The sequence below is a fragment of the Serinus canaria genome, chromosome 5 (assembly GCF_022539315.1).
Source record: "Serinus canaria isolate serCan28SL12 chromosome 5, serCan2020, whole genome shotgun sequence".
Classification (NCBI taxonomy): Eukaryota; Metazoa; Chordata; class Aves; order Passeriformes; family Fringillidae; genus Serinus; species Serinus canaria.
In genome coordinates, this window is record NC_066319.1 from 4141542 (window position 1) to 4153340 (window position 11799).

Genomic DNA, 11799 nt, shown 5'->3' on the forward strand with positions numbered 1-11799 from the left:
GGAGATCCTTCTAGTTACTGTTTGAGATTCATCTCAGATGAACATTTTGGGGATGGACAGGTGCTAGTGGACAGGACAAAGAAGCAGAAATTAAATTTTATTGAGGTTTTAAATATGAATTTCCTTTGCCTGCCTGCATCAAACGTTGCATTGTAAAGTAAGGGTAGAGTGTCTGAAATCAGGAACTCCATCTGCTGAAGTTTGTAGGTGTTCTTATTTTCTTTTTTTTTTTCCTTTAAGATCACTGTGCATGATGAATATTTGTGAATCTGTATCCTTTTAAAGGGAATAAAGGACCATAAAATTACTGTTTTCTGGTTTCACAGAGATCCCCAGAACTCACATGGAGTATGAGAACAGGCTCACTATGAAAATGTTTTTGTTCCAGTTTGTCAACTACTATTCATCCTGCTTCTATGTGGCCTTCTTCAAAGGGAAGTTTGTTGGTTACCCAGGTGCCTACACGTACATGTTTAATCGCTGGCGAAATGAAGAGGTAAGATTTTCTTAATTAAGGTGAATTGTTCCCTTCAGTCTGCACAATCATAATTTCCAGCTGCAGGCTTGGTCTGAACTGAGCTGGACCTCAGCTGGCTATCCTAAAGCTGATGCTTCCAATGACTCTTCCTGCTGTTGCTAGCCAGGGCAACACCAGCAGTGAAAATCTGTCAGTCACAAGAGTGAAAAATCATAAAGCTTTTCTTGGTCCCAGTTCTCCTGAAATGCCAGTGAGTCTCACCTTGGGTCTTAAAAAAAATAAATCTTCTGCTGAGAGCTCACTGAGTGCAAAAGATTCATCTTGCCTGAGGGTTGTGTGCTGCACATTCAGATCCTGCTGAAGCATCTCTGAATTACTCTGTCTTCATAGGGTTGCTGTGTTTTGCTGTGTGTTTTGTCTCACACTTGTAACACTTAAAGCCCTTCCTGAGTGAGTGGCTTAGCTGGCAGTCCATGTGGAAATCAAGTACTGTCCTTACAAGTTTTAAGATCTCCTTTCTTGCATTTATACAGTAGTAGAATAGAGTTGATCTGGGTGATAGCCATTATCCATGTCTGTTGACACTCAGTTTGTCTCCTCCAGTGTGATCCTGCAGGCTGTCTGATAGAACTGACGACACAGCTCACCATAGTGATGGCTGGCAAGCAGATCTGGGGAAATATCCAAGAGGCTATTGTTCCGTAAGTTCCCTCTGACACTGAGGTGCCCATCTCTTAGCCACAGGAAATTCTTGGGAGGGCTCATTGCCATGTGAGGAAGATAAGAAGAATTCTGTAAATGAAGCACAAAGGGACTGTGTTAGAGCTGTTGTTTGCAAATAGAGATGGGCTGGTGGGAGATGTGGTGGTTGGAGGCTGCTTGGGGCACACTGATCATAATTATAGAGTTCTTAATATTTGGGGAAATCAGGAGGAGCACAAATAAGACTCTTACATTGGACTTAGAGAGGGCAGACTTTGGCCAGTTTAGGAGACTTATTCAGAGAGTTCCTTGGGAAGTAGCTCTTAAAAACAAAGGAGTCCAGGAAAAGTGGACATGCTTCAAAATGGAGATCTTGAGGGCACAGGAACAGACTGTCTTTGTGTGCTGAAAGATGAGTCAACAAGGCAAACATCCAGCCTGCATGGGCAATGAGGTTTTGAAGGAACTTAGGAATAAAAAGTGGATGTATCATCTTTGGAAGGAGGGTCAGGTCTCTCAGGAAGTATTTATGGGGGTTGCTCAGGGCCCTCAGTTTGGGAAGGACCTTGGGACACTGAGCACATCCAGAGGGGACAGCGAGGCTGGAGAGGGGCTGGGAACACAAACCCTGAGAGGAGCCCTGGGGGAGCTGGGGGTGCTCAGCCTGGAGAAAAGGAGACTCAGGGGTAACTTTATCACTCTCTGCAGCTCCTGAAAGGTGCCTGTGCTCAGCTGGGGCTGGGCTCTTTCTCCAGCAGCACTGACAGAACCAGAGCACACAGCCTCAAGCTGCACCAAGGGAAATATAGGTTGGATATTAGGAAAAAGTTTTGTTCAGAAAGGGTGATAAAGTTTTGGAATGGCCTGTCTGGGGAGGTGGTGGAGTCCCCTTTCCTGGGTGTGTTTAGCAAAGCCTGGATGTGGCACTGGGTGCCAGGGTTTAGCTGAGGGGTTGGGGCTGGGTTGGACTCGATGGTCTTGGAGGTCTCTTCCAACCCAGTCATTCTGTGATACTGACTTCACAGAATATTCTGAGTCAGAAGGGACCCACAAGGATCAAGTCCAGCTCTTAAATAGTGGCCTGTACAGGGACTAAACCCACAAGCTTGGTGGTGTTAGCACCATGCTCTAACCAAGCAAGCCAATCTGATCTGCTTCTCTCATTGTGAACATTTTTCTGCATACACAGCTGGATTTGTAACTGGTGGGGTCGTCGGAAAGCCAGAAATAATCCTGAAAATTTGTACAGTCGCTGGGAGCAAGACCATGATTTGCAGACATTTGGACCCTTAGGCCTGTTCTATGAATATTTAGAAATGGGTAAGTTTAAAATTACACGTTTGGAATTGAGGACAGGACACCTTGTACTGGCACTTCCAAAAGAACATTTTCTCGATTAATTGTTGTGGGTTGATGCCACCACTTTTGTCTGCATAACAGAGCTGTTAACTGCTGGGAATCATTAAATAGGTCAGCCCAATTAAAAAAAAAAAAGCAGCTGTTTTTGCATCTTGAACTGCTGTGAATTTCACAGAAACACTGCAAAGACTTTTTGTTTTCCTCATTTGAATGGGGAGCATTATTCTCAGTGCAGCCTCTGTGTCTGTTCTTTTCTTGTTCCAAAGCATATTCTTAGCTGATGTCAGTGGAAATTTTAAGTATGGGATGAGTGCCAAATGTGCTGCAAGGATGGGTACTGCAGACATGAGATCTGTTAACTGGCTAGAGGAGAATCCCTCAGCTTTGGTCTTGCACTGATCAGAGCTTCCCTTCAGTCCAGCAGAGGGAGTGTGGGCAAGGGAATACGAGTTTGCAAAGGCAAAGTGAGCATGTCAGCTTATAGCAGCACTTTGAGAACCTGAGAAACTGAAACCAAAACTGAAGCCAAACTAAATCTAAAGGATATTTTAAGAAGTTAATATTTGTTTATTACAAGGATACATTTTTTTGAAAAACGAACCTTTGTATTGTTTTATTTCTGCAGAAATAGTTTGAAGTGTTCTAGAGATGCTAGTGTTAATTTGATACAGTGCTGTGGTCTTGTGAAACCAATACACAAAGAATTCACTGTTGCCAGCCATGTCCTTGCTCTTCCAAAATCAGAACTATGCTCCAGCATTGTCAGAGGGCTGCTGAGCTAGCAGGAATTTTGTTGCTTGTCTGAGGTGAAGAACTTACCACTGAAATCAAGTGGAAGAGAGAATGACTGGTGTATGGGAATTTATTTTATATAGTATCTAAACCAGAAAAAAAATGTTCTATTTCCTTTTTTTGAAACATAGTGGCAGTATTGGAGTACTGAGGATTATCACATTCTGTACTGAGATCCTTAATTTTGGTAACAACTGAAAGGATCATTTGTATATTCTGTTCACAATTCTTGAACTAATTCAACATTCCCCAATGGAACTATTGCATATAGAATTGTTACAAATGTTTTGATTAAATCAGTAACAACAGTTGGAGATAAGGTTGTGAGGTGTGTAGTTGATAAGTAAAAGAAGAACAAGGTGGTCCAAACTGCAAGAGAACCAAACTGGCCTGATAACAATTGAGAAATTTGATGAATGAATGCATCCCAATTCCTCTACAGTTACACAGCATTCATATGAGAACTGCAGCACTCTGAAAGGATTGGTATCCAGCACTGCTGGCAGCATCATTTCACAGGATCCAAATGCTCATTTCTATGGGTGCTGCTGAATGGAGAAGCCTTGGGACTGGGGTTGATTGTCACTTAGCTCAGGCCAGGGCTGAAGATGACTTGTTCAGCCTGGCAGAAGTTTGCCATTTGCCTGCTAGTGGTAGACCCCCATCACTCTGAGGGCACTTCTGGAAGGGCACATTTTGACACATTGTTTTTCTCTCTTGCAGTCATTCAGTTTGGATTCATTACTCTCTTTGTGGCATCCTTTCCCCTGGCTCCCCTCCTTGCTCTGATGAATAATATCCTGGAGATTCGTGTAGACTCCTGGAAATTGACCACTCAGTACAGAAGACCTGTGGCTGCAAAAGCACATAGCATAGGAGTGTGGCAGGAAATCCTCAATGGGATGGCCATCCTGTCTGTTGTCACCAATGTAAGTATGTTAATATTTATTTACTTACTCCCTTAGGTATGTGATGCATTAGCTGGGAAATTTCAAGCTGGAGAACCAAAACCACTGGGCTGTGCTACATCAACGCTGATTCTTCCATGTACTCAAAATGTGTAGAATTAAAAACCAGCTGATGCTTTTTCTCCTTCATCAACACTGGATCATGTTAACCTACAAAGATACCATCAAACCATTTTAGTGGTTTGGTTTGTCCATATCTTGGCAGTGTGCAGCTCCAAATCCACATTTTATTGGCCATAATCTTTCATTCAGTTGTCCATGTTTTCCAGCCTTTTGGAATGGCATAAACCAGTATGAAGCTTAGTCTGACGAAGCACCTGATTGCCCAGAGGGAACTGTAGGGGACAGGAAAGGTGGATGAATCCTGTGGGTTGCTATGAGGTCTGTTCAGTAGGAATTCTGCTCTGCTTCTGCGTGCCCCTGTGGGACCAGTGGCTCCAAGTATTTTTAATAAACTGGTAGCTAAATGCTATGCCAGTATTTCATTAGAAACATGTTGTAAAGCAGCCCTACTGAGCTCAAGAGGTGCCTCTTTTTAGTGTGTCTCAGGCAGCAAACCCACTGGCAGGTACTGCCATAGTAGCACGATACCTCAGCACCTTAAGTATCTCAGGCTTCCATGAAAAAGGTGCTGAGGCTGCAGTCAGCATCTTTTACCAAGCTGAAGTGCCCCAATCATGCTTCTCACCCTTTCTTAAAAGATTCTGGGTCATGCCAGAGTCACAGAGCCACAATACCTTTATAAATCTGCTCACAAATTTTATATGCCATTTTCCTTTTTTTTTTTTTTTTTTCCAATTTCTTTTCAGGCTTTCATTGTTGCCTTCACATCAGATATGATTCCTCGTTTAGTTTACTACTATGCTTATTCTGAAAATGAAGACTCACCAATGTCTGGATACATAAACAACAGCTTGTCAGTGTTTCTTATCTCAGATTTTCCTGAGAGAAATGAACCCAAAGAGAATCCAGAAAACTTTGTCATATGCAGGTTGGTGTCACTTTGTATAGAATACAGCATAAAAATCAATTAAGATCTAAGCTGTCTATTAGAAAATAAATGATGTCATTCTCATCATTCTAAAGTGTGAGAGGTAATATTTAGACAATTAATAAGGTAATGGTTGAGGTGGTAAGAGATCAAGCCAGTAACAAAAACAATCACCACTAGAAGTCTCATAGCTAACTTGCATTTTGTTTTTTCTTCATTGGATTTTTTGTTTACTTAATTACACTATTGATTTTTGAGTCAGGAAGGAGATTTATGTCCCTAAAGTTGCAAACTTCAGCCTATATGTTCAAAGATTTTTAGGCTGAATAAGTGGGCAAGAAAGCAGAATAAAGGAGATGTTTAGATCCCAAAGCTGAAAATGAGATATGGTATTTAAAATCAATCCTTATTTTGCTTGATTGAATCAAAAAGCAGACCTATCCTGCTTTCATTTAGAAAGTAGTCCTTTCTTGCTAGCATTGTAGATTCTAGAATAATTGCAAAAGAACTTTGGAAATGGTAAAATAAAATTATTGATTGGATAAAAAAATCTGAAAGCAAACAAAACCCCCCCAAACCAACCACCCCAGCACTTTTGGAAACAGCTGCATTTGTTTAGTGGTGCAGAACATGCACTCAAGTCTGTCCTTTCATGAAGCCCTGCATCTGTCCAGGCCATAATCTGCTCATGTGTGTCACATTTGTTCAGTGTCCATTACCCTGTGATCCATCCCATCACCCTGTCCTGTGTTATTTGAGCATTGCCTGAAAAGCAAGTAACCTGTGGACCAAATTTCACAACACACATGCTCATCTCTGCTCTGGTGCTGTGTGTGTGAGGCTGTTTAAGCAAACACAAGATAGGAACAAATTGAGAGGCAACCTTTTTCTGCAGAAGGAAGCAGACCATTTAAAACAAGAAAAGGTTCCTTAAGTGACAGCTGTACTTGCTTGTAAGTGTCACTGAGCTTGTAATCTGTCCCAGGCTGACTGTGACATTTCCCCTCTGCATGTCTGTCATTCCTGCAGGTACAGAGACTATCGATATCCTCCAGACCATGAGAAGAAGTACTTACACACCATGCAGTTCTGGCACATTCTTGCTGCAAAACTGGCCTTCATAATCATTATGGAGGTATGTTCCCTACAAAATTTCCTTCTGACACTGGTACCTTGTGATTTGTCATTTGTTATTTTACAGGAAATAGAATTGCTGGGAGTATAAAATAATTTGTTCCCTAGATAGTACCAAGTACTCATGGCATAAAAGATTCCTGTTACCTTTTAACTTCAAGCTGACCTCAGAGTAGGAAAAGTGAAACTGGCTGAGGAGACTGCAAATGTTGATCAAAATAATCAGAAAATTAAAAAAAATAAAAAAGGTTTTTATGGCAGTGTAAGAGATGAAAGCCACCAGGACTAGCACTTACAGTCCTCTTGCTTTCATGAAGGAGCTCTATGTGAGATGACTGTGTTCAAAATCCAGACAGCATTTTGCAGTGATGTATTTTGGTTAAAAACAGCTAAATCAGTAATTTGGATTACTGGCACATCAGTGTTAAGCCACTGCTTTGCAAGTTGTGAAGGGAAAAAGGAGTAAGTAGTTCAAGTGCTCATCTCATCCCTTTTCCTGCTGTGTTTCATCAGCTCTCCAAAGCTAAGTGTTATCAGCACAGCTGTGTGAACTTTCTAACAAACCACACAGAGGAGTCAGAGTGATGGTTGAGATTCAGGCCCTGACACTTTCCTCTTGGGTTTGCTAAGTCTTTAATGGTTTGGAATTGAAATTTCTGCATAAGAAGATGGGTTTTAATCTTTGTGCACATCTTAGATATACATTAATTTGGTGTGTATTGCTGCAGGACAGCCAAATGAAATGTATTTTATTGTGAACCAAAAGTGACCTATTTGGTGTCAGATTAAACAAGAGGTGCTTCTTTTGGTAATGAGGTTTTTTTTGGTTTGTTTTTTTGTTTTTAGCACGTTGTATTCATCGTCAAATTCTTTGTAGCGTGGATGATCCCTGATGTTCCTGCAGACGTGAAAGCCAAAATAAAACGTGAAAAATATTTAACACAAAAAATCCTACATGAGTATGAACTTGAAAAACTGAAGGAGAGACTGTGCCAAGGTGATAAACGAGCCACAGAGAAAGAGTTCATCGCCACGGAAGGGAGGATGGAGCTGTCCAGAGCAATGTAACCAAACCCAGCTGTTTGGGGATTGAGCTTGTTGTAGCTTTTTTATCTGTGGTTTGCTCAGTATGCATCATGTTGAAAGCTGTAGGAGAGTTCAACTCTTCTCTTTCAGTCCAAAGATTTTAGAGTTTTCTTTAAAAGTTTTACTGAGCTTTCAGAGTTTAGGAAATTTACTGGACTGTATGATTTCAGCACTGGTTTTTATTTACCCATGTCTTTGAATAGTAAATGTAATCTTGTAATCCTAGAATTTGGACTCCTGGTATAGGGACTGTTAACCTCAAAGGGCTCACAGGACATGATAAGGTCATTTACCACCAAGCCCTCTCCCTGTTGCTAATTGCAACATTCCAGGCTGTATCCCAGCTGGCTGAAAAGGATACCACAGAGGACCACTGCTGTGGAAAATGCTGAAAATTATTATTTTTATTCTGTGGTAATTTAAATAGGACACTCCTGATACAAGGATTAAAGTTTGGGGCTTTCTTTTATATTCATTATGTCTTATGAAGCATTGGTTTGAACTTCTATACATTTTATAGAAGGAATTGATTTTTAAAGATTGGCTTAATTCCACTTGGAATTATTTATAGGCACAAAATTCAGTTAATACAATAGTGAAGGGAATAAAAAAATAGTGAAGGGAAAAAAAAGCCATAATTTATTTTCCTAAAGATACAATTTATGGAAGAGTTTACTCTCTAAATGCAGATATTGTGGAATCACCTAATTGCAGTGGGTTTTGAAAATATGTGTATGATTTGGAGAATAACAGTTATTTAATTTCTCATTCTCAAAAACTGTCATGGGAAGATTATGTTTGACTTTTTTTTTTTTTTTGCTGAAGCTGCTTGTTTATTTATTTCTTTGTTTGGATTCTCAGTGAATGCCAGCAAAGGGCTAAAGCTGTGTGTCTGTCCTCAGTGCCTGCTGTGGAGTGTGCTGCACTCCATGGCAGTGCACTGGGAGCTGGACCACCATACCAGTTGATTTAGCTGAATGGTTTGCTCTTGGATTTTTATCCAAAAGATTTTAAGCATGCCAAATAATGGATGTTTATGCTGTTATTTTCCTTATACTTAGTATCCTGAGGCTTGGGGGTTGTTCTCTTGGGTTTTTTTTTTTTCTCCTTTTGAATCTTTGGGAAGGATTTTTTTTTTGTCTTTTCTTTTTTGTTAGGAGGCTTTTCTACAAAGTTACTGAGTTTATAAATATGTAATACCTATTGTCCAAAGTAGCTTGCAGCTGTTTAAGGATGTGCCCTCATTTTCTAGTTAGAAGCAGGTAGGCATTTTTGTGATTTTGCTGTATATTTAAAACATATCAACGCTTCCATGCTCAGTGCCTTGTTTCTTTGCATTTGAAAATGATCTCTGCAGGGCAGTGCCTGTTTCCAAAATGTGCTTGCAGGCATTAGCTACTGTGAACCTGCAGACAGAGCTGTTCAGTGTTAGGAAGCCATGCCTGCCTTGGCACACTTCTGTTTCAGTGCCATGTGCACTGTTGGAGAGCAGTTTGTCCCTAGACTGCAGACTCTTGTAACACCAGATTATTGAGTTCTCTCATGCTGAATACACAAGGCAGACAAGATTAGGAAATGTTGCTCTATTTGCACTTTGAAAGTTATACTTCCTCGCAAGTATACACACAAAAATTGAGATTTGTATTCCATATCAATGAATGATGTACTGTTTACTGCTGCCACAACTTGGGGTATTTGGTTTTAGCCAACCTCACCTGTGTCTTGGAGTACTTGGTGAGTAACCTTAGTGTTGTAAGGGTTGTAAATCCATGTCCTGAGTGGAGCTGTTGTTATTAGCAGAAGGATGAAGTGCCTACCTCGAGCACACACCAGAGTTTGGCTGAGTCAAGGACTCGATGCCCATGTACATTTCTCATTACTGTAAGTTATTCACCTTCATTCTCTAAGGTTGCTTGATCAATCAAGCCTGTTGGCAATTTGTGTTCTTGAATATTCATATATATTTGAAGTGATGGATCTGTTGGAGGAATGCATGTGTAAATAAATTAGCTCTGCTGCTTAATGTGTAAGCCAAAGAAGAGAATCAGCCATTATCAGTCATAATCACATATCAAACACCACAATTTGCACAATGGAAGCACTGTGCTGCATCTTGCACATATACTGTTAATTAAACTGCTTAGTTTAGGTGTTGTGGGTTTGTTACTGTTTGCAGTGCAGGCAGATGCTTCAAACAGAAAGGTGGTGAGATGCAAAAAGATATTTCTGTGCAAAATGTACAACCTGACTGAAGGTGAAAACAGGTTTGGTAATTCAGCCTTAGATGCACTATTTCTGCTTATGGAAGATTAGTTTCTTCAAGTAATAAAGTGTCCTAATATACTGCCCTTAAAAAGATACCAGCAAAGTAGATGTGTTGTGAATGAATAATGCTATTTAAGAGCAAGATGGAGGAAAATAAGGAAATACATGTGTTTGGGATACAGCACTGATACACAGACCCTGAATTGGAATTGATTTTTTGACTCCTACTTTTTGCTTCTTACAAACTTCTTTTTTAAGATCACTTGCTATTTAATGCAATACAGATGTTTTGTGTATGTTGTATCATGCAGTAGGAAGTGGAAAAAACCCTGGGATCAGCTTCTTTAGAAGGAAATACGTATCTTAAAAACAAGTCATTACACTCTGTAGCATTACTTCTTTGTATATGGAAACTGTTGAAAAGAGAATACATAAAAAAATTAGTCTTGGCACCTTTTTACATGATAGTTTGCCTTTACTTGCCATTAAGCAGTATTTTGACTAAAGGTATCAGTATGGTTGGGTTTATAATGGTTCAAATGAGTTTTCTGAGGTGTTCTTAAAAAGTGACAAAAGTAAGGAAGGCCTAGGCAGTTTGGAGATGTGCTGAGTCTTACTGTCAGAATAATTTATTTTGATGTGATTCAGTGTCTAAAAGTGTCCTTTAACCAAAATGAATAAAGTTTTGTGTTCCAGTTACTGTCATTTAAGCAACAATAGATTGCCTCGTTAGAATTAGTTACACAAAACAAAATTGACCTTTCAGGTGTAATACAATCAGGGATTTTTATTTTTTTCTTTGCAATTAAAGTTTAGGTTGTTTACCTTGGGAAGGTGTAGGGTGGGATGTTCTAAGCAAAGGACTGCAAAAGAAGAGTGCTACTCTGAGACACTATGATATTTTTCCTAGAATTTTTTTTTTACTGTGCTTTTACTTTTTTATGTGATGCTGTCAGTTTGGGGCAAGAGAATGGAGCAAAAATAGATGGAGTTTCTGACTACAGAATGGAGTGAAAATAGATGGAGTTTCTGCCTATTCTACCTGTACCACTTGTTTGACTTGTACTGTTGTGTAATCTGAGTGGCAGTTTTGTCTGCTATGTATGTTGCTGATATATATGATACACTAATGTCAGAATAAATTTTTTAAACATTCTGCTAACATTTAATATGCACATTTAATAAGGTCTAAATCTAGCAAATAAAGCTGTGTTCATTTTTAATGTGCTGTCAACTTGTGTGTGAAAATGCCAAGAAGTGAAGTACCTGGAGCACCTCCTGGAAGGGAATATTCATCCAGATTTCTGCAACTCACAATGTGTGTGGTGTTCATCCAGATCCATTTGCAGCCAGGCTGCTTTTCCCTGCCTTGTCTGGATACAGTTTTTATTCCTGCAATGCCAGGACCTGAGGTGGCTTCTCAAGTTCTCAGTCACACATGCAGTTTCCACACACAGCACAAGTGGTTCACATGCAGGCACTTGAAACAGCTTGGAGTGCATATCCTGGAAAAGATGGCAGGGCTGAAGCTTTCCCAAGGGACTGGGCAAGTCTTGCAGTACATATTTTATTCTTTCTTAAAAGTCACTTCTGGGACCAGGGAAGGGCTTTGGATTAAATCACAGGGAATCTGGCTTGGAGTTCCTGACTTGCTCTCAATAGATGTTTTATCTCAGCATGTCACCTCTCCTGTCGTATCACCTTGTCAGGATTCTGGGAACAGGGTCACCTGCCACATTGCCTTTGGAACTTTGAAACTGCAGACATGCAGTTTAAGCAAATTAAAGAAAGGTATAAGATGAGTTAAAGGATCTTCTCTGTATTAAAAAAGGAAAGAATTAAAAAAGATCAAAACAAGCAAGGAGTAATTATATAATATGGAACCAGTTCTGTGCTCACTACTGGGGTGAGATAGGGTACTTAAGTATGAAAATGAAAAAACATTAAAAGGAGAAGAAAATGGTAGCAAAAGAAAGAGAAGAGGGAGGAAAAAAAAAGATGAAGGAAGGTGCTGTTGAAATGCA

At 40.0% G+C, this 11799-nt stretch overlaps 1 protein-coding gene across 6 annotated transcripts in view; it reads left to right on the forward strand.

Moving 5' to 3' along the window:
- Positions 1 to 10998, forward strand: part of ANO5 (anoctamin 5) — a 60923-nt gene extending 49925 nt beyond the window's left edge. For all 6 annotated transcript variants that reach the window (XM_050974861.1, XM_050974864.1, XM_050974863.1 and 3 more), the window contains 7 exons: positions 327 to 496; positions 1082 to 1179; positions 2370 to 2500; positions 4055 to 4260; positions 5109 to 5290; positions 6320 to 6425; positions 7271 to 10998. In XM_050974861.1, coding sequence (XP_050830818.1) covers positions 327 to 496; positions 1082 to 1179; positions 2370 to 2500; positions 4055 to 4260; positions 5109 to 5290; positions 6320 to 6425; positions 7271 to 7492 — 1115 coding nt within the window. In that variant the 3' untranslated portion in view covers positions 7493 to 10998. The remainder of the gene's footprint in view (positions 1 to 326; positions 497 to 1081; positions 1180 to 2369; positions 2501 to 4054; positions 4261 to 5108; positions 5291 to 6319; positions 6426 to 7270) is intronic.
- The last annotated feature ends 801 nt before the right edge of the window (positions 10999 to 11799 follow it).